The 25,485-nt window shown below is 49.9% G+C and overlaps 1 protein-coding gene across 2 annotated transcripts in view; it reads right to left on the bottom strand.

Moving 5' to 3' along the window:
- The window catches only part of tecpr1a (tectonin beta-propeller repeat containing 1a), an 85,701-nt gene that overhangs the window by 20,247 nt on the left and 39,969 nt on the right, over positions 1 to 25,485 (bottom strand). For both annotated transcript variants that reach the window (XM_038820667.1, XM_038820666.1), the window contains 5 exons: positions 22,258 to 22,415; positions 12,143 to 12,270; positions 11,174 to 11,276; positions 8,659 to 8,752; positions 635 to 714 (listed from right to left, as the gene is read on the bottom strand). In XM_038820667.1, the coding sequence (XP_038676595.1) occupies positions 635 to 714; positions 8,659 to 8,752; positions 11,174 to 11,276; positions 12,143 to 12,270; positions 22,258 to 22,415 (563 nt within the window). The remainder of the gene's footprint in view (positions 1 to 634; positions 715 to 8,658; positions 8,753 to 11,173; positions 11,277 to 12,142; positions 12,271 to 22,257; positions 22,416 to 25,485) is intronic.

Here is a 25,485-nt window from a genome sequence, read left to right as displayed (position 1 = left end):
AACTCCGGCTATTGTAATAGATACAGTAAGAAGTCTTACAACACCAGGTTAAAGTCCAACAGGTTTAATTCAAACACGAGCTTTCGGAGCGCAGCTCCTTCCTCAGGTGAATGTCAGTATCTATATGCGCGATCTTCCTGGAGATCCTCTCCACTTTGAGCCGGCAGTTTGCGGTGTCGATGGTAGCCATGATGTGGAGATGCCAGCGTTGGACTGGGGTGAGCACAGTAAGAAGTCTTACAACACCAGGTTAAAGTCCAACAGGTTTGATTCAAACACGAGCTTTTGGAGCGCAGCTCCTTCCTCAGGTGAATCCTGAGGAAGGAGCTGCGCTCCGAAAGCTCGTGTCTGAATCAAATCTGTTGGACTTTAACCTGGTGTTGTAAGACTTCTTACTGTGCTCACCCCAGTCCAACGCCGGCATCTCCACATCATTGTAATAGATGGCATGGTAGCCTCTAAATTTTGAGGATATTTACTAGAGGTTAAGTCCACCGAGTGTCAGCAACAAGGAGTTATATTCCGAGGGGAGTCTCTTCTCACTGTACTACAACAGCCAACCAACACTGCAAGCCACAAAATCACCAGCGCTGTACTTAAAGTTTAATTCTAATTGATGCATTTGAGTACTTACGCAGGGAAGTCAGCTGCATATTGCCATCCTTCTCGATCAGTCCCTCCTGGGGCATTGAAGTCAATATACCAATCAGAAACCTGTCAGTAAAGAAACCTGGCTTTAAAGAAAGACAGCATCTGGCTGTTTGGATGAGATTTCATTTTTCAGCAACAGACATGAATACCATTGGTTCAAACTTCGAATTTTACAACACAAGAAGTTTCACCACAATCTCCTTTTGCTGCACTGCTCTCTGCTGCCACCAGCTGGGAATTTGATTTGATTTGATTGTCACATGTACCGAAGTACGGTGAAAAGTATTTTTCTGCGGTCAAGGGAACGTATACAGTACATACACAGTGGACAAAAAAGGAATAATCAACAGTACATTGACAAATGCTACATCGACAAACAGTGATTGGTTACAGTGTGGAACAAGGGGACAAACAAAGCAAATACATGAGCAAGAGCAGCATAGGGCGTCGTGAATAGTGTTCTTACAGGGAACAGATCAGTCAGAGGGCGAGTCATTGAGTAGTCTTGTAGCTTGGGGAAGAAGCTATTCCTATGTCTGGATGTGCAGGTCTTCAGACTTCTGTACCTTCTGCCTGATGGAAGGGTCTGGAAGAAGGCAAAGCCTGGGTTGGAGTGGTGTCTGATAATGCTGTCTGCCTTCCTGAGACAGCGGGAGGTGTAGGCAGTACCAATGTGTGGGTGGCAACCTTCTGTGATGCGCTGGGCTGAGTTCACCACACTCTGCAGTTTCTTGCGATCTTGGGCTGAGCAGTTGCCATACCAGGCTGTGATGTAGCTGGATAGGATGCTCTCTATGGCACATCTGTAGAAGTTTGAGAGAGTCGATGCAGACATGCCGAATTTCTTTAGCTTCTGTAGGAAGTAGAGACATTGTTGGGCTTTCTTGGCTGTTGCATCAACGTGAGTGGACATGGACAGACCGCTGGTGATGGTGACCCCCAGGAACCTAAAGCCCATCCGAGGGGGGGGGGGGGGGGGGGGGGAAGAGTGGGTCGTGCTATGCTTCCTGAAGTCGATAATCAGTCCCTTGGTATTTCCAACATTGAGAGAGGGGTTTTCGGTACACCATGCAACCAAGTGATCTATCTCCCTTCTGTAGTCTGATTCGTCGTTGTTTGAGATACAACCCACCACAGTCGTATCATACGCTAACTTATAGATTAAGTTGGAGTTGAATCTTGCCACACAATCGTATGTATATAGAGAGTACAGTAGAGGTCTGAGCACACATCCTTGCGGTGCCCCGGTGTTGAGGTCTGTTGTGGAGGAGGTGCTGTTGCCTATCCTGACAGATTGGGATCTGTTGGTGAGGAAGTCAAGCATCCAGCTGCACAGGGAGGGGGTCAAGTCCAAGATTGCGGAGTTTGGTTATAAGTCTTGTTGGGATAATGGTGTTGGAAGGTGGAGCTGTAGTCTATGAACAGCAGTCTCACGTAGGTGTCCTTGTTGTCGAGGTGTTTGAGTATTGATTGTAGAGCCAGGGAGATAGCATCTGCTGTGGACCGGTTGCGGTGATAGGCGAACTGCAATGGATCGAGACTGTCTGGGAGGCTGGCATGGATCCATCTCATGACTTGCCATGTGGAGATGCCGGCATTGGACTGGGGTGAGCACAGTAAGAATTGCAGGCAAAATCTTTACAGAACATCTTTCGTTGTATCATATGGCCAAGGTACAGTTATGAATTTGTCCCATTACTCTGCACAGAAATGTGCCCCTTTTGCAAAGCCAATGTTTCACTTTATTAGACTTTATGTTGAGTGGGATAAATCATTACAGTTGTGCACCATCAGCAAGATTTTAAAACTCGTGCTTTATTTACATACCATGTAAAGGATTTTAGGCAAATTGCTGCAAGACGGAACATGGCTACTGACTGCTGCCCTCTTGGCATGACAAGAGGAACTGCACCACTGACTGGTCTGACTGAGACAGCTAGCTCAATGGACCTGAGTAAGGATCAGCAATCAGGATTTCCAGCTACTTTCAGCTCAGGAATAGGGTGGGGAATCAAAGGGAGAATTTTTTTTAAAAATCAGGGCTTCTAATTTGCTCCAAGGCAAACGTGGTTCAGAGCTGGTGATTTTGCAGGTCATTCCAGACATTTAACCTCACTCTATGACTGGCACTTAATTCTCTTTCTATTCAGCAGCATTCCGATTCTAGCCCTTTGCTCTCTCTTTTACTGAAATATTTGTTTATCTTCAGTTCTGATGATGGGTTATGTGCCCAGAAAAACATATAATGCTCTCCTTTAAACTTGGCTGTCACCTTCCTACAGCTAAAATAAGCTTTCAGCTTCATATCAATGTATCCCATCATCAATGAAGATGGGCAGAACAGTATAAAATTGGAGGGGTTTAGTAAGAATTGCAGGTTGACACGTGAAGACGGTCTAGTTAGACAGGGTCCATCTAGGAGGAGCAAACCTCCGTGTGTCAGAAGGAGAGCAAGAGCTCGCAAGGAGATTTAAAAAAAAAGACAACACAGTTAGCCTTGTGGCTTCTACTCACTGTTCAAATTCTCAATGGCCTGAATTTTGCTTGGCACCTGTCATCCTGAGTGTAGGCGGGGAATGCATCCTCTCTGATAGGCCTGCAGTAATTTGACGGTCAATTGAGCAATGATAGGCAGCAGGCACAACTTCTGTCAGCACTTGGACTTGCAGAGATGTTGGTCAATCAGATTGGCTGACAGCTCTCCAGCCCCTCCAGGCATAGTGCTGCAATGGCCAGAAGACATCCTGCAGCACCTGCCTGAGCCTTAGTCCCGAGACCGCACCAGGTAAGTACCAGTGCTGCCAGAGAGGGAGGGTAGTGGATGACCTGGGTCAGGAGGGAGGGTGATCTTGGCACGGGGGGGGGGGGGGGAAGAAGAGTGCCCAGGTGCCTGTGGGGAGGGCGCCCCAGTCCGAAGAGGCCTTCTGATTGAGGTGCACCCACCTCTCACCGCAGATACAGGGTGGAAATTGAGGCTGGGTGGGAAAAGGCACTTAAGTGGCCATTAGGTGCCATGGATGGGCTTCCAGCCAAAGCCCTGCCCACTCGCCAGACTGTAAAACTGCATCTGGGTCTGTGTTGGGTTTTCCAGCAGAAGAAAATACGTCAATGTTAACCCTGCAATCCTGGAAATAAACAAATAATAAAAGTGCTTATGATTTGATGTGACCATCAATTCACGCGGAACACGATTGGAAGTAAACTGTGGTTTTAATAGTCTTACAACTGAGCCTGCCTGCGACCAGAAGAACTGAGGGCAGGCTCACACAGCTGCAGCACTTTATACTTCTGGTAGTGGGAGGGGCCATGGACAGGGCCATGGGCAGAGCAAGGGTGGAGCCCTGTCCAAGCTCCTCATCTCCCCCTATGGGCAGAGCCGCGCAACGGCTCACAGACAGAGCCCACAAGGACACAATACCATACAATACAATAGTGTGAATTACATACACCCCCTGTAAAAGAATCAAGTCCGGCGGGGGTGACGGGTCTACAGGTTGAGCCGGTCCGGTGGCCAAGTCGTCCTTTGGGATTGGCGGAGCACCGGGGTTGCAGCCTCTTCGGGTGGCTGGGTGGTGACGGTCGGTATGGGTATGAGGGTGGACTCCGGGGGTGTTTCGGTCCGAGCTCCATTCCTGACCGGTGCGACGGGCGAAGGGGGGCGCAGGAAATCTACAGGTGCGGGGGCGCAGGGGGTTGGGTGGGGTGTAGTGTGAGGGGTACCTATGCGGTGGTAGTGGTGGATCCTGCAGGCGCCAGGTCCCGGAGGGAAACGGTGTCCTGACGGCCGTCGGGGTATTCAATAAAGGCGTAGTGTGGGTTCGAATGTAGCAGTAGTACCCTCTCTACTAGTGGGTCTGTTTTGTGTGTCCGGACATGCTTCCGGAGGAGAACCGGGCCCGGTGTCCTCAACCAAGATGGAAGCGAAGCCCCCGTGGTAGTGCCCCTAGGGAAAACAAATAATCGTTCGTGAGGGGTCTGGTTGGTGGCGGTGCACAGGAGGGACCTAATAGCATGGAGCGTGTCGGGGAGGACCTCCTGCCAATGGGAGGTCGGGAGATTCCTGGACCGTAGGGTCAGTAGGACGGTCTTCCAGACCGTCGCGTTCTCCCTCTCAACCTGCCCGTTCCCCCTGGGGTTGTAGCTGGTAGTCCTGCTCGAGGCGATGCCCTTGTCGAGCAGGTACTGATGCAGCTCGTCGCTCAGGAAGGACGAACCCCTGTCGCTGTGTACGTAGCTGGGGAAACCGAACAGGGTGAAGACACTGTGAAGGGCTCTGATGACTGTGTGGGAGGTCATATCGGGGCACGGGATGGCAAAGGGGAAGCGGGAGAATTCGTCTATGACGTTGAGGAAGTACACATTTCGATTGGTCGAGGGGAGTGGCCCTTTGAAATCGATGCTCAGGCGTTCAAAGGGCCGGGATGCCTTTACCAGGTGGGCCTTGTCTGGTCTATAGAAGTGCGGTTTGCACTCCACGCAGATCGGGCAATCCCTGGTGATGGCTTTTACCTCCTCGGTGGAGAAAGGCAGATTTCGGGCTTTGACGTAGTGGGCGAGCCGGGTGACCCCCGGGTGGCAGAGGTCGTTGTGGATAGCCTTCAGGCGGTCGTCTTGCGCGCTGGCGCATGTGCCGCGGGACAGGGCATCTGGGGGCTCGTTGAGCTTCCCGGGTCGATATATGATATCATAATTACAGGTGGAGTGTTCGATCCTCCACCGCAAGATTTTATCGTTTTTTATTTTGCCCCCTCGCGAGTTGTCGAACATGAAGGCAACCGATCTTTGGTCGGTGATGAGGGTAAACCTCCTACCTGCGAGGTAGTGCCTCCAGTGCCGTACAGCTTCCACAATGGCTTGAGCTTCTTTTTCGACTGAGGAATCTCGAAGCTCCAAAGCGGAGAGGGTTCGGGAGAAGAAAGCTACTGGTCTCCCTGCCTGGTTCAGAGTGGCGGCGAGAGCGACCTCTGAGGCGCCGCTCTCCACCTGAAAGGGGATGGATTCATCCACCGCCCGCATGGCGGCTTTGGCGATGTCCTCCTTGATGCAGTTGAAGGCCTGGCGGGCCTCAGCCAACAGTGGGAAGAGTGTGGTCTTAAATAGTGGGCGGGCTTTGTCCGCATACTGGGGGACCCACTGGGCATAATAGGAGAAGAATCCCAGGCATCCCTTGAGGGCCCTGGGACAATGAGGGCGAGGGAGTTGTAAGGGGGGGTGCATATGGTCCGGGTCGGTGCCCAGGACTCCATTTTCCACGACATAGCCGAGGATGGCTAGTCTGGTAGTGCGGAAAATGCATTTCTCCTTATTGTAGGTGGGATTGAGTTTCTGGGCGGTTTGGAGAAATCGGTGGAGGTTGGCGTCGTGGTCCTGCTGGTCATGGCCGCAGATGGTGACATTGTCCAAGTACGGAAACGTGGCCCGCAGCCCGTACTGGTCCACCATTCGGTCCATTGCTCGTTGGAACACCGAGACCCCATTCGTGATGCCAAAGGGGACCCGGAGGAAATGGAAGAGGCGGCCATCTGCCTCGAACGCCGTATAGTGGCGGTCCCCCGGGCGGATTGGGAGCTGGTGGTATGCAGACTTCAGATCCACCGTGGAGAATATGCGGTACTGGGCGATCTGGTTGACCATGTCTGCAATTCTGGGGAGGGGGTACGCATCGAGGTGCATGAACCGGTTAATGGTTTGGCTATAATCAACCACCATCCAAAACTTTCCCCCGGTCTTGACGACCACCACCTGAGCTCTCCAGGGGCTGTTACTGGCCTCTATGACTCCCTCACCTAGGAGCCGCTGGACTTCGGCTCTGATGAATACTCTGTCCTGCAGGCTGTACCGCCTGCTGCGAGTGGCTACTGTTTACAGTTAGCCGTTAGGTTAGCGAAGAGTGGAAGGGGGTCGATTTTTAGAGTCGCTAAGTTGCATATAGTGAGTGGAGGTAGGGGTCCGCCGAAGCTGAGTGTGAGGCTCTTGAGGTTACATTGGAAATCGAGCCCGAGTAAGAGTGGGGCGCAGAGGTCGGGGAGTACGTACAGCTGGAAATTAGAGTAGCAGGCGCCCTGAATCGTTAGGGTCGCGATGGTGCGCCCTTGTATTTGGACCGAGTGCGAGCCCGAGGCGAGTGAGATAGTTTGCCATGCAGGAAGATAGGGAGCGAACAGCGTCTTACCAGGTCAGGATGTACGAAGCTCTTGGTGTTCCCGGAGTCGAAGAGGCACGGTGTCTTGTATCCGTTGATTTGAACGGACATCATCGAGCTCTGGAGGTGCTTCGGACGGGACTGGTCCAACGTGACTGCGTTGAGTTGTGGGTAGTCGGCGGCTCGATCAGCAGTGCTGGAGTGGCCCCGTGATCACTGTAGTTGGGGTGATGGCCAAGATGGCCATGATCGCACGCGGCGGGTGATGAAGAAGATGGTGCCCAAAATGGCGGCCCCCATGACTCGCACATGGCCGGCCGCGTGGGGGAGGATTGCCAAGATGGCGGCCCCCATTAGTCGCACATGTCGGGCGGAGGTGGAGTCGGCAGACACGCTGCAACGTTGCGGGGTCTGCGAGTTGGGGAAGCAATTGCTCTGGACTGCGGGGGGAGTTAGAGGGTTTCGATTTCGCCAGGCATACTCTGGCATAATGTCCTTTTCGACCGCAGCTGCTGCAGGTCGCGTTGGGGGCCGGGCAGTGCTGAGCGGGTGTTGGGGCTGGCCACAAAAATGGCACGCTGGCACTCCATAGTGAGTGGGTGGCCGCGCGGTGCAGGCCTGGGGCAGTCGCTGGTTGGGGGTCCACGATGGGGTCGCTTGGTCCGCGGGGAATGTTTAGACTTCGGAACGCGACCTCCATAGTAGTTGCTAGCTCTATCATGTCCTCCAAGTTCTGGGCCCCTTTCTCGAGTAGTCGCTGGCGCACATAGTTAGACCAGAGCCCCGCAACGTACACATCACGGACAGCGAGTTCCATATGCTGGGAGGCCGTTACAGCATGAAAATTGCAGTCGCGAGCAAGGGCTTTTAAGTCGCGCAGGAAGTCCTCTAGCGACTCTGCGGGGCGCTAGCGTAGACATCGTTTACCAGCCGCACTTACAATCGGTTGAGCATTGCAAGGGCCTCAGTATAGGAGTCGGTACAATTGAGTTGCGTAGATGCGATGGCTCACCCGTGCGTGCAGTAGGCTGAGTTTCTGCTTCTCTGTAGTCTTGGAGGTGATCGATTCAGCCAGGTAGGCCTTGAAACACCGAAGCCAGTGTAGGAAGATTTCCTTCGCCTCTGCAGCCTGCAGGTCGAGTTCTAGTCGATCAGGTTTGAGGGCTGATTCCATAGTAGTTTTCTAAGACTATTAAATTGATGTGACCATCAATTCACTCGGAACACGATTGGAAGTAATCTGTGGTTTTAATAGTCTTACAACTGAGCCTGCCTGCGACCAGAAGAACTAAGGGCAGGCTCACACGGCTGCAGCACTTTATACTTCTGGTAGCGGGAGGGGCCATGGGCAGAGCCACGGGCGGAGCCAAGGGTGGAGCCTTGTACAAGCTCATTTCCCCCTATGGGCAGAGCCGCGCAACGGCTCACAGACAGAGCCCACAAGGACACAATACCATACAATACAATACAGTGTGAATTACATTCACCACATGGTTGTTGTAATTGAAGGTGTTAACAGCACTTAGATCCAATCATAAAAATGTATGAGACAAACATGGATTGAATAAGTGGAAAGAATGAGGGGGAAGTATAGAAGAATTTGCCATCTCAGCTGGGTGTAAAGATCCCATGGCTATGACTTCAAAGAACACGAGTAGAGTTATCCACAGCAGCCTGAACATGTTCCTGATTACAGCATGTGGCTACAGTTCAAAAGTACTTAATTGGCTGTTAAGTGCCTTGGGACACCCTAAGCTCATGAACGAAGCTACATAATTGCAAGTCTTTCCTTTCTCCCCTCTAAAGAAGTTTAAAAATAACATCAACAGTTTATAATGGGTATTAAGGCATTATGATGTACATACCCAGGTCCATTGAGAAGGAGGTTTGGTGTGTGCCTTGGTGCATTCTTGCAGACCTGATGCATTGCTCCACATGTACCGGTCAGTTGGCAGCCCCCTGTAAAAGAGGAGCTTTAGCATGGCTAGCACCTTTCTCGCAGCAACATCTCACAGCTGTTCCGTTAATAAGTTATCCATCACCTAGAATTATACACACAGCTGGATTTTCAAATCCTGCTGGGTTTGGGAGCAGAGATGAGTAGGGGATAAGCATCGCCCAGCTTTTTGACATGCTAATAATAATAATCTTTATTAATATCACAAGTAGGCTTACACAAACACTGCAATGACGTTACTGTGAAAATCCCCCAGTCACCAAACTGCGGCGCCTGTTTTGGTACACTGAGGGAGAATTCATAATGTCCAATTCACCAACAGCACATCTTCAGGACTTGTGGGTGGAAACTGGAGCACCCAGAGGAAACCCACGCAGACACAGGGAGAACGTGCAGACTCTGCACAGACAGTGACCCAAGCCGGGAATCGAACCTGGGACCCTGGAGCTGTGAAGCAATTGTGCTAACCACTGTGCTACCCATCCGCCCGCGTTTCCCAGATCCATTCTGCTGCAGGGCCCTTTTTGCAGAGGCGGGATCAGGGAGTGGTAAGGTGGGTAGCCAATTCAGCTCATTAAAAGTTACGCAAGGCCAATTAAAGGAGACTGACAGGGATTGTTTTTCAATCAGTTTCCAGGTTTCAGCAGACAGTGGGGCCAGTTCAGATGCCTGGAGGTGGGCTCCTGGTGGCAAAATGAGAATGGCCATCTTCTACAAGAGGAGATCTAATCATCGTCCCTTGAAATTCAATGGCATTAGTATCACTGAATCCCCCACTATCAACATCATTACCATTGACCTGAAACTGAACTGGACCAGCCATATAAATATTGTGGCTACAAGAGCAGGTCAGAGGCTAGGAATCCTGCAGTGAATAACTCACCTCCTGAATTACTAAAGCCTGTCTACCACCTATAAGACAGAAGATGGAATACTTCCCAGTTGCCTAGATGAGTGCACCTCCAACAACGGTGAAGAAACTCGACCCCATCTAGGACAAAGCAGCCCGCTTGATTGTCTTGATTTCCACAGACATTCAATCCCTCCACCACTGACACGCAGTGACAGCCGTGTGCACCATCTACAAGGTGCACTGCAGTAAGCCGCCATGTCTCCTTAGGCATCAACTTCCAAACCCACAACCATTACCATCCAGGAGGACAAGGGCAGCAGAAACATGGGAACATCTCCACTTGGAAGTTCCCCTCCAAGTCACTCACCACCCTGACTTGGAAATATATTGCCCGCCGTTCCTTCACTGTCGCTGAATCAAAACTGAATCAAAATCCTGGAACTCCCCCCTTAATACAACTGTGGATGTACCTACACCACATGGACTGCAGCGGTTCAAGAAGGCCGCTCACCACCCCCTTCTCAAGGGCAAATAGGGTTGGGCAACAAATGTTGGCCGAATGAATGAAGCCCACATCTGGCAAAAATTAATTTGAAAAAAGTAGTGACTCCATCTCAGAATGAACTCAATTGGCTGTGTCGCAGGTTGGAAGACCTGCATTGGTGGAAGTCGTTATGTAAAATGGCCACCTGCAAAGGACCATGGGAATTGTGGTCAATTTGGGACACAGACAGGTACACAGCCTCTGTGTATTGTGCAAAGAAACCAGATTTGGCTGAAACTTGTATCCATTAAGAGTCGATCACCATTTCCCCCAGGACCATAGAGTTTGAATCAAGGGGTTACAACAGTAGCAGACTAACCAGCGCAACCCCCCCTTATTTGGAAAGGCCTACGTGCCTGGGACAGATAGTTAGGATTCGCCCAGCCATCGTGGTAACCGCCCCCTAATTGGCTGAGATCGATGAGGGTGATCGAAAACCCGATCGATCCATTGGATTCGGAGTAAGGACCGCCCAAAAGGGCGCGAAAGAGACGAAGGATAAAAAGCCCTGCACACTCGAGATCGGTCTCTTTTGGGACCCGCCTGTGCGACCAACTGCAGCAGAACAACCAAGTTCAAGGACCCACGACCATTCCTGAAGGACGAGCTCAGCTGAGACGAACCCAACAACTTCCAAACTGACCACATGGAACCAGATAAAGGCCTTATCTCACACAGTGCCAGTCACTCGAAGTTAAGTAAAGGTCATCTTAGTCGTTAGGTGTAGTTTAGTACGGAGCCGCGTGTGTTATTGCATAGAGATACAAGTCTTGTGGTATTAATAAACTGTGTTTTCGAACTAACATATTGTTGTGTGATCATTTGGTCGATAAAAGAAGCAGCTTGTGGTTCACCCCAAAGTAAAGAAGGCAACAATAAATGCAGACTTTTTTTTCTTTTTCATTCACGAAATTGCCTTCAAAACATGCGCTAAAATATTTATGTTTCTAAAAAACGCTTGTAATAAGTAAGCATCCTAACGAGAATTCAGAACCAAAGTTTTATGCTGGTACATGTGTCTCATACCGACTGCTGTATCCGGTAACAGGATTCCAACGTTGGTTTTCATAGATGTAAACACACGTTACATCTGACTGTGTGTAAATATTATCTGTACTGCTAGCCAGTCCTGAAAAAAGTAAATGACATATCACTAAAAAAGGCAAGTTTTGCAAAAGAAAATCCATATTTAGTTACGTATAATTCATTTATTTGCAGATAGCAGGCATAAACAAACATTGAAGAAACAAAACAGCAAGGTCTAACAGTCAGAGCACTACATGGTGCAAACTGTAATATTTCCACAACTGATAAACTGATCGTTTCTATCAGTGGGTGAATTTTAATTCAACAACAACAACAACAACATGTGTTTATAGAGCATCTTTAAAGTAGTAAGTTATCCCAAGACATTACACAGGAGTGATTATCAAACAAGTTTAGACACAGTTGAAAGGAGGGAAACATCAGGCTATATGACTGTTGATTAGAGATATAAGATTAGACATATATATTAAGAGAGAGATGGAGAGGCAGAGAGATGTAGGGAGGCCCTCCTCCAGCCCGAAAAGTCTCAGCAAACTCTGCCTTCCTCCAACTGTGGAGTATTGTGCATCCACCATATCCTTCACCACACAACTTCCTTCACCCAACTATGCCCTAAGCTCTCTCAGTTTTTACAAATTCTGATAAGGCACAAATGGACCATTGATGCAAAACAAAGAGTTCACAGTACAAATGCAATGAGCCCTAGCTCCAGAATAAAAAGTGAATTTCTGCATTGCTCATTTCCTGATATGAGCTGGGTTAACTGGGGATGTGCAAAGCAGAGGGTGCCTGCAGCGAAGGGAGACATGTACTAACACCCCCTGACAGAAAACCACAGAGATATTTGGGCAGGCATATGTTGTGGAGACAGTGGGGTTCGTTCTTAAAATGGGGTCCATTCTTAAAATAAGTTCAGGACATAAAAGGAAAGCAATTAAAATGAATCACCTTGAAAGAAGCCACCTCCATATCCACCTGTGTAAACCCAAGCTGTGTGATCGTACCCAATACCCCATACAATTCCTTGGCTGTTGCATTCAACCAAACGGAGATGTCCTCCAATCTGACGCCAATACCTACAAAAGACAATTTTAGAATCATAGAATCTTGCAGTACACAAGAATGCCATTCAGTCCATCATTCCTGTCTCAACTCTCTTTAAAAAAGAATATCCAGTTAGTCCCACTTCCCCCTTCACTCCGAGCTTTCCCTATAGCCTACAAATTTTTAATTTTTAATTATTTATTCAATTTTCTACTGAAGGTTACTGCAGAATCTGCTTCCACATCCTTCCAGCCGGTGATTTAATACAAAACTGTACACAAATGCATCTGAGCCACTTTACCAGAATCTAAAATTGTTCTCTGTACATACAGAACGTTTTTTGAGTGTAATGTGTGCTGGTTTGCAATCTGCATAGCGGATCTGAAAAGTTTTGCAGATGGTGAATCACAATTATTTCATGACATAGGGCAGAATTCTGAGTCCATATTAGCTGTCGGTGTAAACAGCGACGTGGGTCCAAAATTCCACGAGAGTTGGGAAACACTATTCTCGCCAGCGAGATCCCATTTTGTGATTTTCCATGCCCCTTGCCCGTGACATAACGAGGTTCTCACCCAGGTAGGTTGGGAAACTCATTTAAATGCATGAACATCTCATTAGCGGGCCGTCCCACTGAGACTTCTGCCCTCCCTGAATGTTTATTACGCGACGCGATTTACAACAGCTGTATAAATTCGAGAACCTGCCGACCTCACCTCCAACGGGGATATCGGAGGGGAGCACTCAGGTCGTCATTACCATCCAGGGTGTCTAATGGAGAGGGGCCACTGAACAGAATGTGTGGGGGGGGGGGCAGCTAAGTGATTATTGAGTTGGGGGGATCGAGTCTCGGCACGTGGTTGGGGCAGCAGGGGGGTGTATGCTCGCAGGCCTTAGTGGGCCTTCATTGTTGCTGGCAGTAGGTTTCCAATGGATCTCTCACATGATGTGTAGTCAGTGCTTCTCGGGTCCCCCTTTCTGGTGTTAAAACGATCTTCCCTTTTGGAGTGGCACATGGAAATGGGTGGGAGCGATAAACATCACTGTCTGCCCCTCTACAACATTCGTGGCCAGGTGTCCATGGAGAGGGAGTGTGGTGTCCAGTGGCACCCTTGAGGCCTTCCTTGCCCTTTGGGCTCCGCAGGGACTGTAGTGCCTGATTGTCCCCTTTAATCACATTTTGGCTTGACATTTTTAATTTTAATTTATGATTCGCTGTTTAAGCCAGTTTTCTTTTAAGAGACTGCCCCTTTAATTTGCCTACTGGAGGGCTCCTCCAACTGGCCCAAGCACTGGAACTACATCTTTAGCAGGACGCTCGCCTGCTTGACCAGCGCAAGTCTCCACCTGCTGAGGAGGCAGACAGACTCTCATGAGCTTTCAGCCAAAGGCTTCCTCATGATGAAAGAGTGCTGCTACAAATGAGAGGCTGTGTGTGTGCGTGTGCGTGTGTCTTGATGTTACAGCATTATCACAGTGGGAAGGGAGAGAACCATTGAGATTCCACCCTCTCAAGGAGATGGAGGATGCATGGATTTGCCAGAGCATGATGTAATGATATGATAGCAAGGAGGCACTTTATGGGTGATCAGCGTGACCTTTACCACATTTGATCGTTCTAACACTCGTGACTGATCTCTTCTGGTGCCCAAGTTTACCCCAGGCCACTACGTGACTATTTTTCTTTGCCTTCCTCACACTCCTGGTATGTCTAGGTGTATTCCGAGGATCCACAGCTGGGGATGAGGCAGCCTGCTGATTTCCACCCCCTGCTGCCTGAGGTGCCCTTGGTGGATGGCCCCTGGAGGGTTGGGACCTTGGGGGTCCGGGTCTGCTTTCGGGCAGCATGCGTTTTCCAGTGCTACCCACCTCAGTGTGTGGGGCTTGGGGTGTGTCGGTCCCAGGAAGTGGGGGTGGGCGGGTGAGAGAGAGAGAGAGAGAGTCAGATCAGCTGGACACCCACAAGGTGGCCTGGGTGGAAGGACCCTGGCTGTGCACCCAGAGCTCCTCTATAGAGCGACAGCTGGAGTGAGATCCAGAAGGCCTGTCATCCTCTGGCGTTGATACAGGTGAACTCCCACAAGTGCCTGCACCCTGCACCATGCAGCTCGCCCTCCGAGATGGAGTGCACGTTCTGCGCCAAGGTCTTCAACTGTGGACACCACCCTCACAGTGTTGGCCTCGTTGCCTCAGTGACGGTACAATCTCCTCGGACAGAAAACAATTGGACTGCTCCAGTCAGCCTTGCCGTCCGAGGAGGGATGCTGACATCCTTTCCTGATATTCACAACTCTGCCTTTGTAGTTCCAACAGCTCTGGGATGGATGATCCCAGGGGCACGCTATCTGACCGCGGTTCAGCAGAGTCCTGGGCTCCAGCATCCTTCAGAGTCCCGGATCCTGGGACGTCCCTACCTCCACTTGGTGTGGATCATCAGCTGTGAGGTGCTCACTAGTGAGTGACCCAGAAGCCCTGCCTACTTAGTTCTGCCGTGCTGTAAGTATCTGCATTGGTCGAGGGTGCAGATGACAGCTGTGATGCCGCTTTGATGCATGTCTCCAAGATGTCTCCCTCGGAGCTGCTTGGTTCTGTGGTCTCCAGAGGGCACAAGAATGGTCCGGGCTGGCCCACTGATCGATCTGCAAGAGAAGTGAGATGGCGTTAATGCATGGCTGGGGCAGACTGACAGAAGAAAGTTCACTTACGTGAGGCACAAGCCATGGCTGGATGTGTTGAGCATTCTCACTTTTGTCTCTTGCCCCCTGCAGCAAGTTCCAGACACACACCACCCTCTGTGTGAAAAGGTTTTCTCACATCCCCTCTCAACCTCCTGCCCCTTACCTTATATCTATGCCCCCCCAGTCGATGACCCCTCCATCAAGGGGAAAAGTTTCTTCCTGTCTACTGTATGATAGTGACGTTTAAGGGGCATCTTGACAAATACATGAATGGGAATAGAGGGATACGGACCCTGGAAGTGTAGAAGAGTTTAGTTTAGATGGGCAGCATGGTAGGCGCAGGCTAGGAGGGCCAAAGGGCCTGTTCCTGTGCTGTACTTTTCTTTGTTCTATCTATTTCCCTCACAATTTTATACAACCTCAATCATGTCCCCCCTCAGTTTCCTCTGCTCCAAGGAAAACAGCCCCAGTGTATCCAATCTCTCTTCATAGCTAAAACATTCCAGTCCAGGAAACATCCTGGTAAATCTCCTCCTCACCCTTTCCAGTGCTATCACACCCCTCCTATAATGTGGATTCCAGAACTGCACACAATACTCCAGCTGTGATCTAACCAATGTTTTATACAGTTCCAGCATAACCTCCCTGCTCTTAAACTCCATGGGCGCGATTCTCCACCCCCCACGCCGGGTGGGAGAATAGCGGGAGGGCCTCCCGACATTTTTCACGACCTCCCGCTATTCCGCTATTCCCCCCTCCCCCCCCCCCCCCCACACCTGACCAACGCCACGAATCGCCGCTCACCGTTTTTTACGGCGAGCAGCGATTCTCCGAGGCCGATGGGCCAAGTGGCCGGGCCTTCACGCCCGTTTCACCACGGCAGCAAACACACCTTCTCGCTGCCGTCGTGACACGGGCGCCCAGATGCCCGTTTGGGGCATCTGGGGGCCCGATTGGCACGGGAGCACCACGACTGTGCTCGGGAAGGGACAGGCCCGTGATCGGTGCCCACCGATCACGGGCCAGCGTCCAAAACAGATGCACTCTTCCCCTCCGCCGCCAGGCAGGATCAAGCCGCCACGTCTTGCCGGGCGGCTGAGGAGAAAGATGGCAACTGCGCATGCGCGGGTTGGTGTTGTCCAACCTGCGCATGCGCGGCTGATGTCATCGGCTGCGTCAGCCGCCGTGAAGCTTGACGTGCGGCCTTGACGACTGTCGTCAAGGCCGCGCCGCCGTGACGCACGGGGCCGCGCTCCTAACCCCGCCCGGGGGGGGGGGGGGGGGGGGGGGGGGGGAGAATCGGCCCCGGAAGTGGCCGTGAAGGCTGCCGTGAGTCACGGCCTGTCCCACGGCAGCCTTTACGCGCCCCATGCCTCGGTTAATAAAGCCAAGCATACCATATGCCTTCTTAACCACTGTATTCTACCTGCCCTGTTAACTCCAGGGATCAGTGTACATACTCGTCAAGGTCCCTCTGATCCTCGCATCTTCCCAGGGTCCTGCTATTTATCATGTATTCCCTTGCCTTGTTGGTCCTGACAAGCACATCACCTCCCACATAGCCGATTGAATTCCATGTGCCACTGATCAGCCCATCTAACCAGCCTGTCTATATCCTCCTATAATCTAAGGCCATCCACCCCACCAATTTTCATATCATCCGCATACTTACTGATCAACCTTCATACATTCATCTCATTTATATAAATCATGAAGAGCAAGGCCCCCAACACTGATTCCTGTGGGATCCCACTAGATACAGGCTTCCAGTCAGAAAAACATCCCTTGACCATCACCCTTCCTGTCACTCAGCCAACTTTAGATCCAATTTGCCAAGTTTCCTTGGATCCCATGGGCTCTTACTTTCGCTCTCAGTCTCCCATGTGGGACCTTATCAAACCTTTGCTGATGTCCAAGTCGACTACATCAATGCATTTCCCTCATCTACACACCTGGTCACCTCTTCGAAAAATTCAATCAATTTGGTCAGACATGATCTCCCCTGAGCAAACCATGCTGACTGTTCTTGATTAGTCCCTCCCTCTCCAAATGCAGATTAATTTGCTTTCTCAGAATTGCTTCCAATAGATTTCCCACCACTGAGGTTAGACTGACTGGCCTGTAGTTTCCTGGTTTATATCTTCCTCCTTTCTTGAATAATCGTACTACATTAGCTATCGTCCAGTCTTCCGGAGCCTCTCCTAAGATGAGAGAGGAATTGAATTTTATTGCCAGTGCCCCTGCTATTTCCTCCATTGCTTCACTTAGCAGCCTGGGGTACATTTCATCTGGCCCTGGAGATTTGTCTACCTTTAAGCATGACAGACCACTCAGAACCTCCTCTCGGTCTATGTTAATTTCTTTAATTTTATCACAGCCCTTCACCCTGATTTCTATACCCAAACCGGCCCTTTCACTAGTGGACACAAAGTATTCATTTAGAACCCTATCTATGTCCTCCAGCTCCACACACAAATGACCAAATTGGTGGTCCATGATGAGCTCTACTCTCTCCCTCCTTATCCTTTTACCCTTAATGTACTTGTAAAACAACTTAGGATTTTGCTTTATTTTACCTGCCATCATCCTTTCATGTCCCGTTTTTGATCTCCTAATTTCCTTTTTATGTTCCCTCTTGCGCATTCTATATACCTCTAGGGCTTCTGCTGTTTTGAACCGGAGATATCTGCCATAAGCCTCCCTTTTTCTCCTTATCTAATGCTGCATATCCTTCGATATCCAGGGTTCACTGGATTTTTTGGTACCACCTTTTTCTTGATTGTAGCATGTTGGCCCTGCACTCTCCCCATTTCCTTCTTGAATGCATCCCACTGTTGTGCAATGAGGCAGATGGAGTTTGTAGGCAGGAGATGTGCCTGTTCCGATGTTAATGAAGACTGGCATACGTGAGAGGGGAGTAGGAGGAAGGTTGTGCGGAGCATGGGAGGTACTGGGGCGTTAATGGGGAGGGGTGGGAGGGTGGTATGAAAAGAGTTGGGACCCCGTGAGGTGGCTGGGAGTGAGATCAGCAGAAAGGTGTGATGGGTGTGTTAAGGGGTGCAATGGGAGACACGATGAGGCAGACTTACCCTGGCTGCACGAAGAAGATAATTCTTCATCTTTCAGCACTGCAGTCCCGTTGTCTTACGGAGAGAGTTGGCATTCACTATCACATCCACAACCTCCCAGGCGGGGTTGATAACCTCGCTTGGTGTGTTTCTGGCCGATACTTGGGTACAGGATGTCTCGCCTCTGCTCTACACTATACAGAAGATTGGTGAGGGCTACCTCCGTGAAATGCGGTGCTGTTTTCCTGGCAGCCATCTCACCGACCTGACAAGTGCTAGGGAGGCATTTAAAAGAAGCGTTCCATTGATTGCAGAGATTACATTTTACTGCGATGAGCGAATCAGAGGCAAGTCACCATGAGTGCAGCGCGAAACACGCGAGAGGCTGAATATACGGTAATGTATCTCGGTGACGGTACCAGCAGAATTCTCTCCGGTTTTCTCGCTGAGACCAACACTTAGGAAAAAAAATCACAAAGGTACACCATGGTTAGTTAACGGGAGCGTAGTGGGGGGTAAGCAGGTAGTTAGAGTGTTAAAGGGGGACGGGATTGTTGTTTTGTTTAGGGGAGGGAAGGGACTGCTGACGGGGGTGGGGCTGTCATGTAGTAACATGCCTGTGGACATCAGAGGGTGGGCCTGGGGGGCCGCGGATCAAGGGCCGGGGGCTGGCCCAAGAAGGGTTATGGTTGATCGGCAGGAGAGGGGCGGGGAAGGGTAGGGCAGGGCAGAGGGGGCTGAAGGCACCAGTCAAACGGTCGCGCATGTTTGCTCACCTGAGGAGCTTGAAGGTGGTTGTGGCCTTTTTACAAGAAACGCAATTGAAGATTGGGGCCCAGTCTAGGCTAAGGAAAGGGTGGGTAGGACATTTTCCATTCAGGATTGGATATGTCACGAGTTGCTGATAAATATGGGGGGAGCGTTTGAGGTGGGGAATATAGTAGCAGATTTGGGAGGACGTTTTGTGATGAGTGGGAAATTGAAGGAGATGCTGAGGTCTTGGTGAATGTTTATGCCCCGAATTGGGATGATGTCGAATTCATGAGGTGGGTGCTGGGGAAGATCCTGGACCTGGACTCGCACCGGTTGATTATGGGTGGGGTACTTTAAAACAGTCATCGAGTGGAGATTGGACGGGTCGAGTCCGCGGTCAGGGAGGGTGTTGGCGGTGGCAAAGGAGCTGAAGGGGACCTGGGGCCCCTGCTGTAACGGCATACAATGTGACGAGGGAGAAGGAGGAGCTTCCCCCTACGTTATCACAGGCTTCATTATCCTTAATTTTGAAGAAGGATCCGGAGCAGTGTGGGTCCTACTGCCCGATATCGCTGCTGAATATAGATGCCAAACTGTTGGCCAAGATCTTAGCCTCGTGTATTGAGGATTATGTGCCGAGGGGTGCTAGGACATGATCAGACGGGGTTTGTAAAGGAGAGGCATCTGTTGGCTAATGTTAAACGATTATTGATTATTATTGGTGGAGCTTGGCGGCACGTAGCACAGTGGTTAGCTCTGCTGCCCGGCGCTGAGGATCCGGGTTTGAATCCCGGTCCTGGGTCACTGTCCGTAACCCCCCATTGCACACACTCCCCATGTCTGCGTGGGTCTCACCCCCACAACCCAAATATGTGCAGGGTAGGGGGATTGCTCACACTAAATTGGCCCTTAATTGGAAAAAAATAATTGGGTACTCTAAAAAAAAAATTTTTAATTATTGATGGAGCATAGGGTCTCGCTATACGTGGACGATCTACTGATTTATATATCGGATCCACTGGGAGATATTGGGGGGAGACATCTAGGAATTTGGTTGGTTTTTCAGATACAAGTTAAACATGGGGTAGAGTGAGGTCTTTCCGAACCAGTCAAGGGGGCAGGAGAGGGGGTTGTGCAAGCTGCCATTTAAAGAGGTGGGTATGAACTTTAGGTAACTGGGCATCCAGGTGGCGCGGGGATGGGAGCAGCTGCATAAATTGAATTTGGCATGAGTGGTAGAGCAGTTGAAGGTGGACTTTAAGAGATGGGACGTGCTCCCATTGGCGCTGATGGGGCAAGGCAGGTCGTGAAGGTGACAGTACTCCCGAGGTTGTTATTTGTGTTCCAGAACCTTTCGATCTTCATTCCAAAGGCCTTTTTCTGGAAAATAATCCTCTGATTTTGGGATTTGAGTGGGCGGGGAAATCCCCACGGGTAAAGAAGGTGCTCTTGGAATGGGGATGCGGGGATCAGGCTGGCCTTGCCAAAAATAATGAACTATTACTGGGCAGCGAATATGGCCACGGTTAGGAGGTGGGTAGTGGGGGAGGGATCGGCATGGGAGCGGATGGAGGCAACCTCTAAGGACACAAGCTTAGGAGCACTGTTGACGGTGCTCCTGCCGGCCAAGTACTCCATGAGCCTGATTTGCCGGGTTGGGGGGGGGGGGGGGGGGGGGGGGGGGGGTTTGGACGCAGGGTTTTGGGGGTGACGGCAGGCAGGGATCAAACGGTTTCGAGACCTGTTTGTGGCGGGCAGTTTTTAAGAGTTTAGAGGAATTGGAAGAGGAATATGAGCTGCTGAGCGGGAATGGGTTCTGGTACTTACAGGTGCAGGATTATGTTAGGAAGCAGGTGCCTCCCCCAGGACTGCAGGGCAAGGTGGTGTCGAAAACAGGAGTTCGCGAGGGTAGGGTTAGAGGTGGTCGGAGATTTATAAGGAGTTAATGGACTGAGAGGGAGCCCCAATAGGAGAAGTTAAACAGAAGAAATAGGAGGATGAGCTGGACAGGGAAATGGAGGCTGGGTTGTGGGAGGAGGCTTTGAGGAGAGCGAATACACTTTTGTGTGCTCGGCTTTATAGAATCATAGAATTTACAGTGCAGAAGGAGGTCTTTGGGCCCATCGGGTCTGCACCGACTCTTGGAAAGCACACCCTACTTAGGCCCACACCTCCACCCTTTGCCCGTAACCCAGCAACCCCGCCGAACCAAGGGCAATTTATCATGGCCAATCCACCTAGCCTGCACATCTTTGGACTGTGGGAGGAAACCGGAGCACCCGGAGGAAACCCACACAGACACGGGGAGAACGTGCAGTCTCCGCACAGACAGTGACCCAAGCCGGGAATCGAAACCTGGGACCCTGGAGCTGTGAGGTAACTGTGCTAACGACTGTGCTCCGGTGCCGCCTCACTACCTGCCTTATTCAATTCAAAGTAGTCCATAGGGCACATATGACGGTGGTCAGAATGAGCAGGCTCTCGGAGGGGGTGGAGGACAGGTGTTGCCGTACGTGGGGATGGCTGCAAACCATGTCCACATGTTTTGGGCATATCCGAAGCCGATGGGGTTCTGGCAGCGGTTCGCAGACGTAATGTTTGAGGTGCTGAGGGTGAAGGTGGCCAGAAGTGGCGATATTCGGAGTGTCAGAAGACCCGGGAATCCAGGGGCAAGAGAGGCAGACGTTTTGGCCTTTGCCTCCCTGGTAGCCCGGAGATGAATTTTGTTGGTGTGGTGGGACACGGGGTCGCGTGATGAGCGATCTGGCGGAATTCCTTAGGCTGGCAAAAATCAAGTTCTCCTTTAGAGGGTCGGGGGAGGAGTGGGGGTGGTTTGCCTGAAAATGGAAACCATTTATTGACTCCTTCAAGGACAATTAAGCCGTCAGCAGAGGGGGCAGATATCTGCGTTAAAAATGGGGAAGGCAGGGTGGGTGGAGGTGATCGGCAGGGAGGATGAGATTTCCTGTTTGTTCTATTTTTGGTTTTGGGTGTGTTTAATGTATATTTAATATATAAATGCCTTAATAAAAATATATTTTTTAAAAATACACCACGGTTTCTCCCATTTCAAACTGCAACATTTGGAATTAAAAACGTTATACAAGTATCTGCACTGACCACAGAACCTAATGAGTGGCTGAACTGTTAAGGTCCATTTGTGAACCTCCCAACTAAACTCTTGAGATGTGGGCACCGCTGGCGAGGCAGGTATTTGCTACATGCCCCTAGTTGCCCTAAGAATATTAACTGCTGGTTGTGCCTGGGCCACTTCAGAGGGCAGTGAATCCATGTTGGTGTGGGACTGGAGTCACACCTGGGCAAGACCAGCTAAGGACAACAAGTTCTCTTCCTTGAAGGACATTGGAGAACCAGTTTTTAAAAAAAATAACAATCCAACAGCTTTGTGATCCCCTTTATCCACATCGTATTTCAGAACACAGACTGAATATATTATTGAAGCACGCAGATCATGCACTGCAGTTCAGATCTGAGCATCCTGGAAAAGACAAGGACTTACAATTGGTCACTGAATGTAGGATGCTGCGCTGCTTCCAGATTTGGGGTTGGTTCACTGAAGAAGATATCTCCTTTACATGTGACGGACCAAAGGGCCTGGTTAGATGGGGGACCATGGAGTTCCCTGCTGTCACAGCACGCTAAACTCAGGACAGCAAGCTGTAACACAACATGTTAATCTGCATTACAAAATACAACTGATACAAATATCGTACAAGAATGATATGCCATTTTACTTTGTTTGGTTGCAACTTTGCCTGCTGCAGATGGCTACAAAAAGCATTCAATTTTCTACTTGACCATCATCAAGAACAACCTGCAAGGTGTCTTTAACAGCACTTGACAGGAGTGTTATCAAACAAAATTTGACTCTTGAGCTGCATATGGAAATATTAGGATAGGTGACCAAAACCACCAAAGAGGTAGGTTTTAAGGAGCAACTTAAAAGGAGAAGAGAGATGTGGAGAGTTTATGAAGCAAATTTGAGGACAAGATTTGTTTCTCTATCTCATTGTTTTGTGAACAAGATAATAGAACAAGGAGAGGCACAATTTTTTTGTGTGAGATACTGATATAACTTTATTAGTGGCTACCAATTTGAAAAGAATGGTTTGAATAGGGCAGGTTCACTTTGTATCCCTGAAACATTTTTGGGTTGAAAAAAAAATGTGGAATTCCAATCAGTTTTTTCTCCCTCAATGATTCGTCTGACATTTGTACCATGTATTTGGTGCAGGAGGTTCCCAAGATTGGACCCTTATAGCATTGGATTGGATGATGTCAAAAAGACAGCAACAGACAACCCACCAAAATGTGTTGAGGTTAGAGGTTAGAGTTAAAGAAGGAACAAATAACAATTCAATCTAGAGAACCAAGGGAAGGGGGTTGCACGTGTATGGATATCAGGGATTCCCTGTGATTCAGGCCCAATCCTTTCGTAGTTGAACAGAGTAACAACAATTTAGTTCAATCTCATGGCACTTTGGGTCAATGGGCAGTCAGTGTCCTTGGAGCAATAAAGCATGAGTCAGTGTCGTCCAGAGAGGAAGAGCAAAAAAATTAACTGGCAGAAGGGGTGAATCGAATCAAATTATTTCTTCCAAATGCAGGTTTTCCTTAGTAATGGCTCATTTTGAGGCTGACCTGCCCCATTCTACAGGGAAGCAGTTCCTCCGAGACTTTCCTTAACTCAGTTAAGCAGAGTGATTCAAGGTCATGCCCGACAAGTTTGCGGCAAAGCAAGTTATGTGCTGAGCCTCAAAGCTGCTTTTGTCTGCTAGCTGTATCGACAATGACCGTTGCACAATGTCTCACTTCTTATTTGTACCATATGGTTCTGCTCTGCAGAGAAATCGCAAAAATAAAAGCAAATAAGGATCGTACCACAGACAAGTTCCTTGGCTCACATCTAAAAATCACATTACAGACTCTCGCAGTGGCTCAGGAGAGATGTGGTTGATGATGAACAGGAATTTCCCAGCTTCAATCCCTGATTCATGTTGAGTTGGCTGCGATTCTCCTTCATGGGGCAATGTGATCTTACAATTCAACATCCGCTGGTCAAAGAGATAAACCAGGGATTTTCCTCCTGATCACTATCCTGTGAACTGTGCTAGGATGCGCACAGATGTGGGCATCATTAGCCAGTGCTGAGCTGCACAAAATCTAGGCTGACGCTCTAGTGCCGGAACTGAGGGAGTGCTGCAATGTTGGACCTGCCGATTTCGGGATGGGACGTTGAACCAAATGACTGCCCTTTCAGCTGGATCTAATGAATCGCATGGCACTATTCAAAGAAGAGCAGGGGAAGTCTCCAAGGCGACTTTTCCAATATTTATACTTTAAGTAACATAAGATAAAACCCACATTAACTGGTCGTACTTATCTCATTGTGGTTTGTGGGAGCTCGCTGTGTGCAAAATGGTTGCCGTGTCTTCATTGTAACAGTGATTGCACTTTAGAATCATTTCATTGGCTGTGAAGAGTCTTGAGCATCCTGAGGTTGTGAGTGGCACTATATAAACAGCCTCTTTATTTCCTCCGAATGAACACAACCGCCTATAAATTCTTATTTTAATCCTGCATTGCGCCTTTTCATTTACAAAATACCTATAAGATCAGCATGTAACCTACCAGAATTAGAATTTAGATACTGTTAACATTTTAGATCATGCAAGTTAGCTTTGAGGACTTGTTGAGCTACATGTCCCTGAAAGTCAAAAAAGATACAGAGCTGACTGATCCCAGCTACACTGTAGTGAGAGACAACTCTGATCACAGTTATTAAAAGGTGTTACAAAACATATTTACAACACAGAAACAGGCAATTTGGTCCAAGTGGTCTGTGCCAGCATTTATATTCCACATGGGTCTTCTCATTGCATCCCATCATTTTATTGTTCTAATCCTTTCTCCCTCATGGACGTATCTGACTTCCCCTTCAATGCATCTTTGCTATTTGCCTCAACTGCTCCTTGGGGTAGCAAGATCCATATTCTAACCACTCTCCAGATAAATAAATTTCTCCTGAATTCCTTATACGTTCACACATATAGATGTTTTTCATTTTCACATTTTAAGAACAATTTATTCTTCAGTTGCTGGATTCAGACAACAGGGGCGCGATTCTCCGCTCCCGCGCGGCATCGTGAAGGCCGTCGTGAACTCGGCCGAGTTTCACGACGGCGTCGGACGCTGCTCCTCGCACCCTATTCACACCCCCCCCCTCCTCCCCCCCCCCTCCTCCCCCCTCCTCCCCCCCTCTCCTTCCCCTCTCCCTCCCTCCCCCCTGCTCCCCCAGGGGACTAGGAGCGGCGTTGTGAGAAACTCGGCCGCCGGGCCTCGACGCTTGCGTCAAAGCGGCGCGCCGAGAATGACGCGACGGGGGCGCCTAAGTGACGTCAGCCGCACATGTGCAGGTTGGCCGGCTCCAACCCGTGCATGCGCGGTTGCCGTCTTCCCCTCCGCTGCCCCGCAAGACGTGGCGGCTTGATCTTGCGGGGTGGCGGAGGGGAAAAGAGTGCGTCTCTTGGAGACACGGGCCCGATGATCCATGGTCACCGATCGAGAGCCAGTCCCCTCCCGAGCACGGCCGTGGTGCTCAATCCCCTCTCCGCCCCCCACAGGCCCCAAACTTAACTTTCGCGCTATGTTCATGCCGGCAGCGACCAGGTGTGGATGCTGCCGGCGTGAACAGGTCGGGAACGTCAGACTGCTCGGCCCATCCGGG

This window comes from Scyliorhinus canicula, chromosome 15 (genome assembly GCF_902713615.1).
Source record: "Scyliorhinus canicula chromosome 15, sScyCan1.1, whole genome shotgun sequence".
Classification (NCBI taxonomy): domain Eukaryota; kingdom Metazoa; phylum Chordata; class Chondrichthyes; order Carcharhiniformes; family Scyliorhinidae; genus Scyliorhinus; species Scyliorhinus canicula.
The sequence above is the reverse complement of the archived record's forward strand: the minus strand, read 5'-3'. Positions and strand labels throughout refer to the sequence as shown.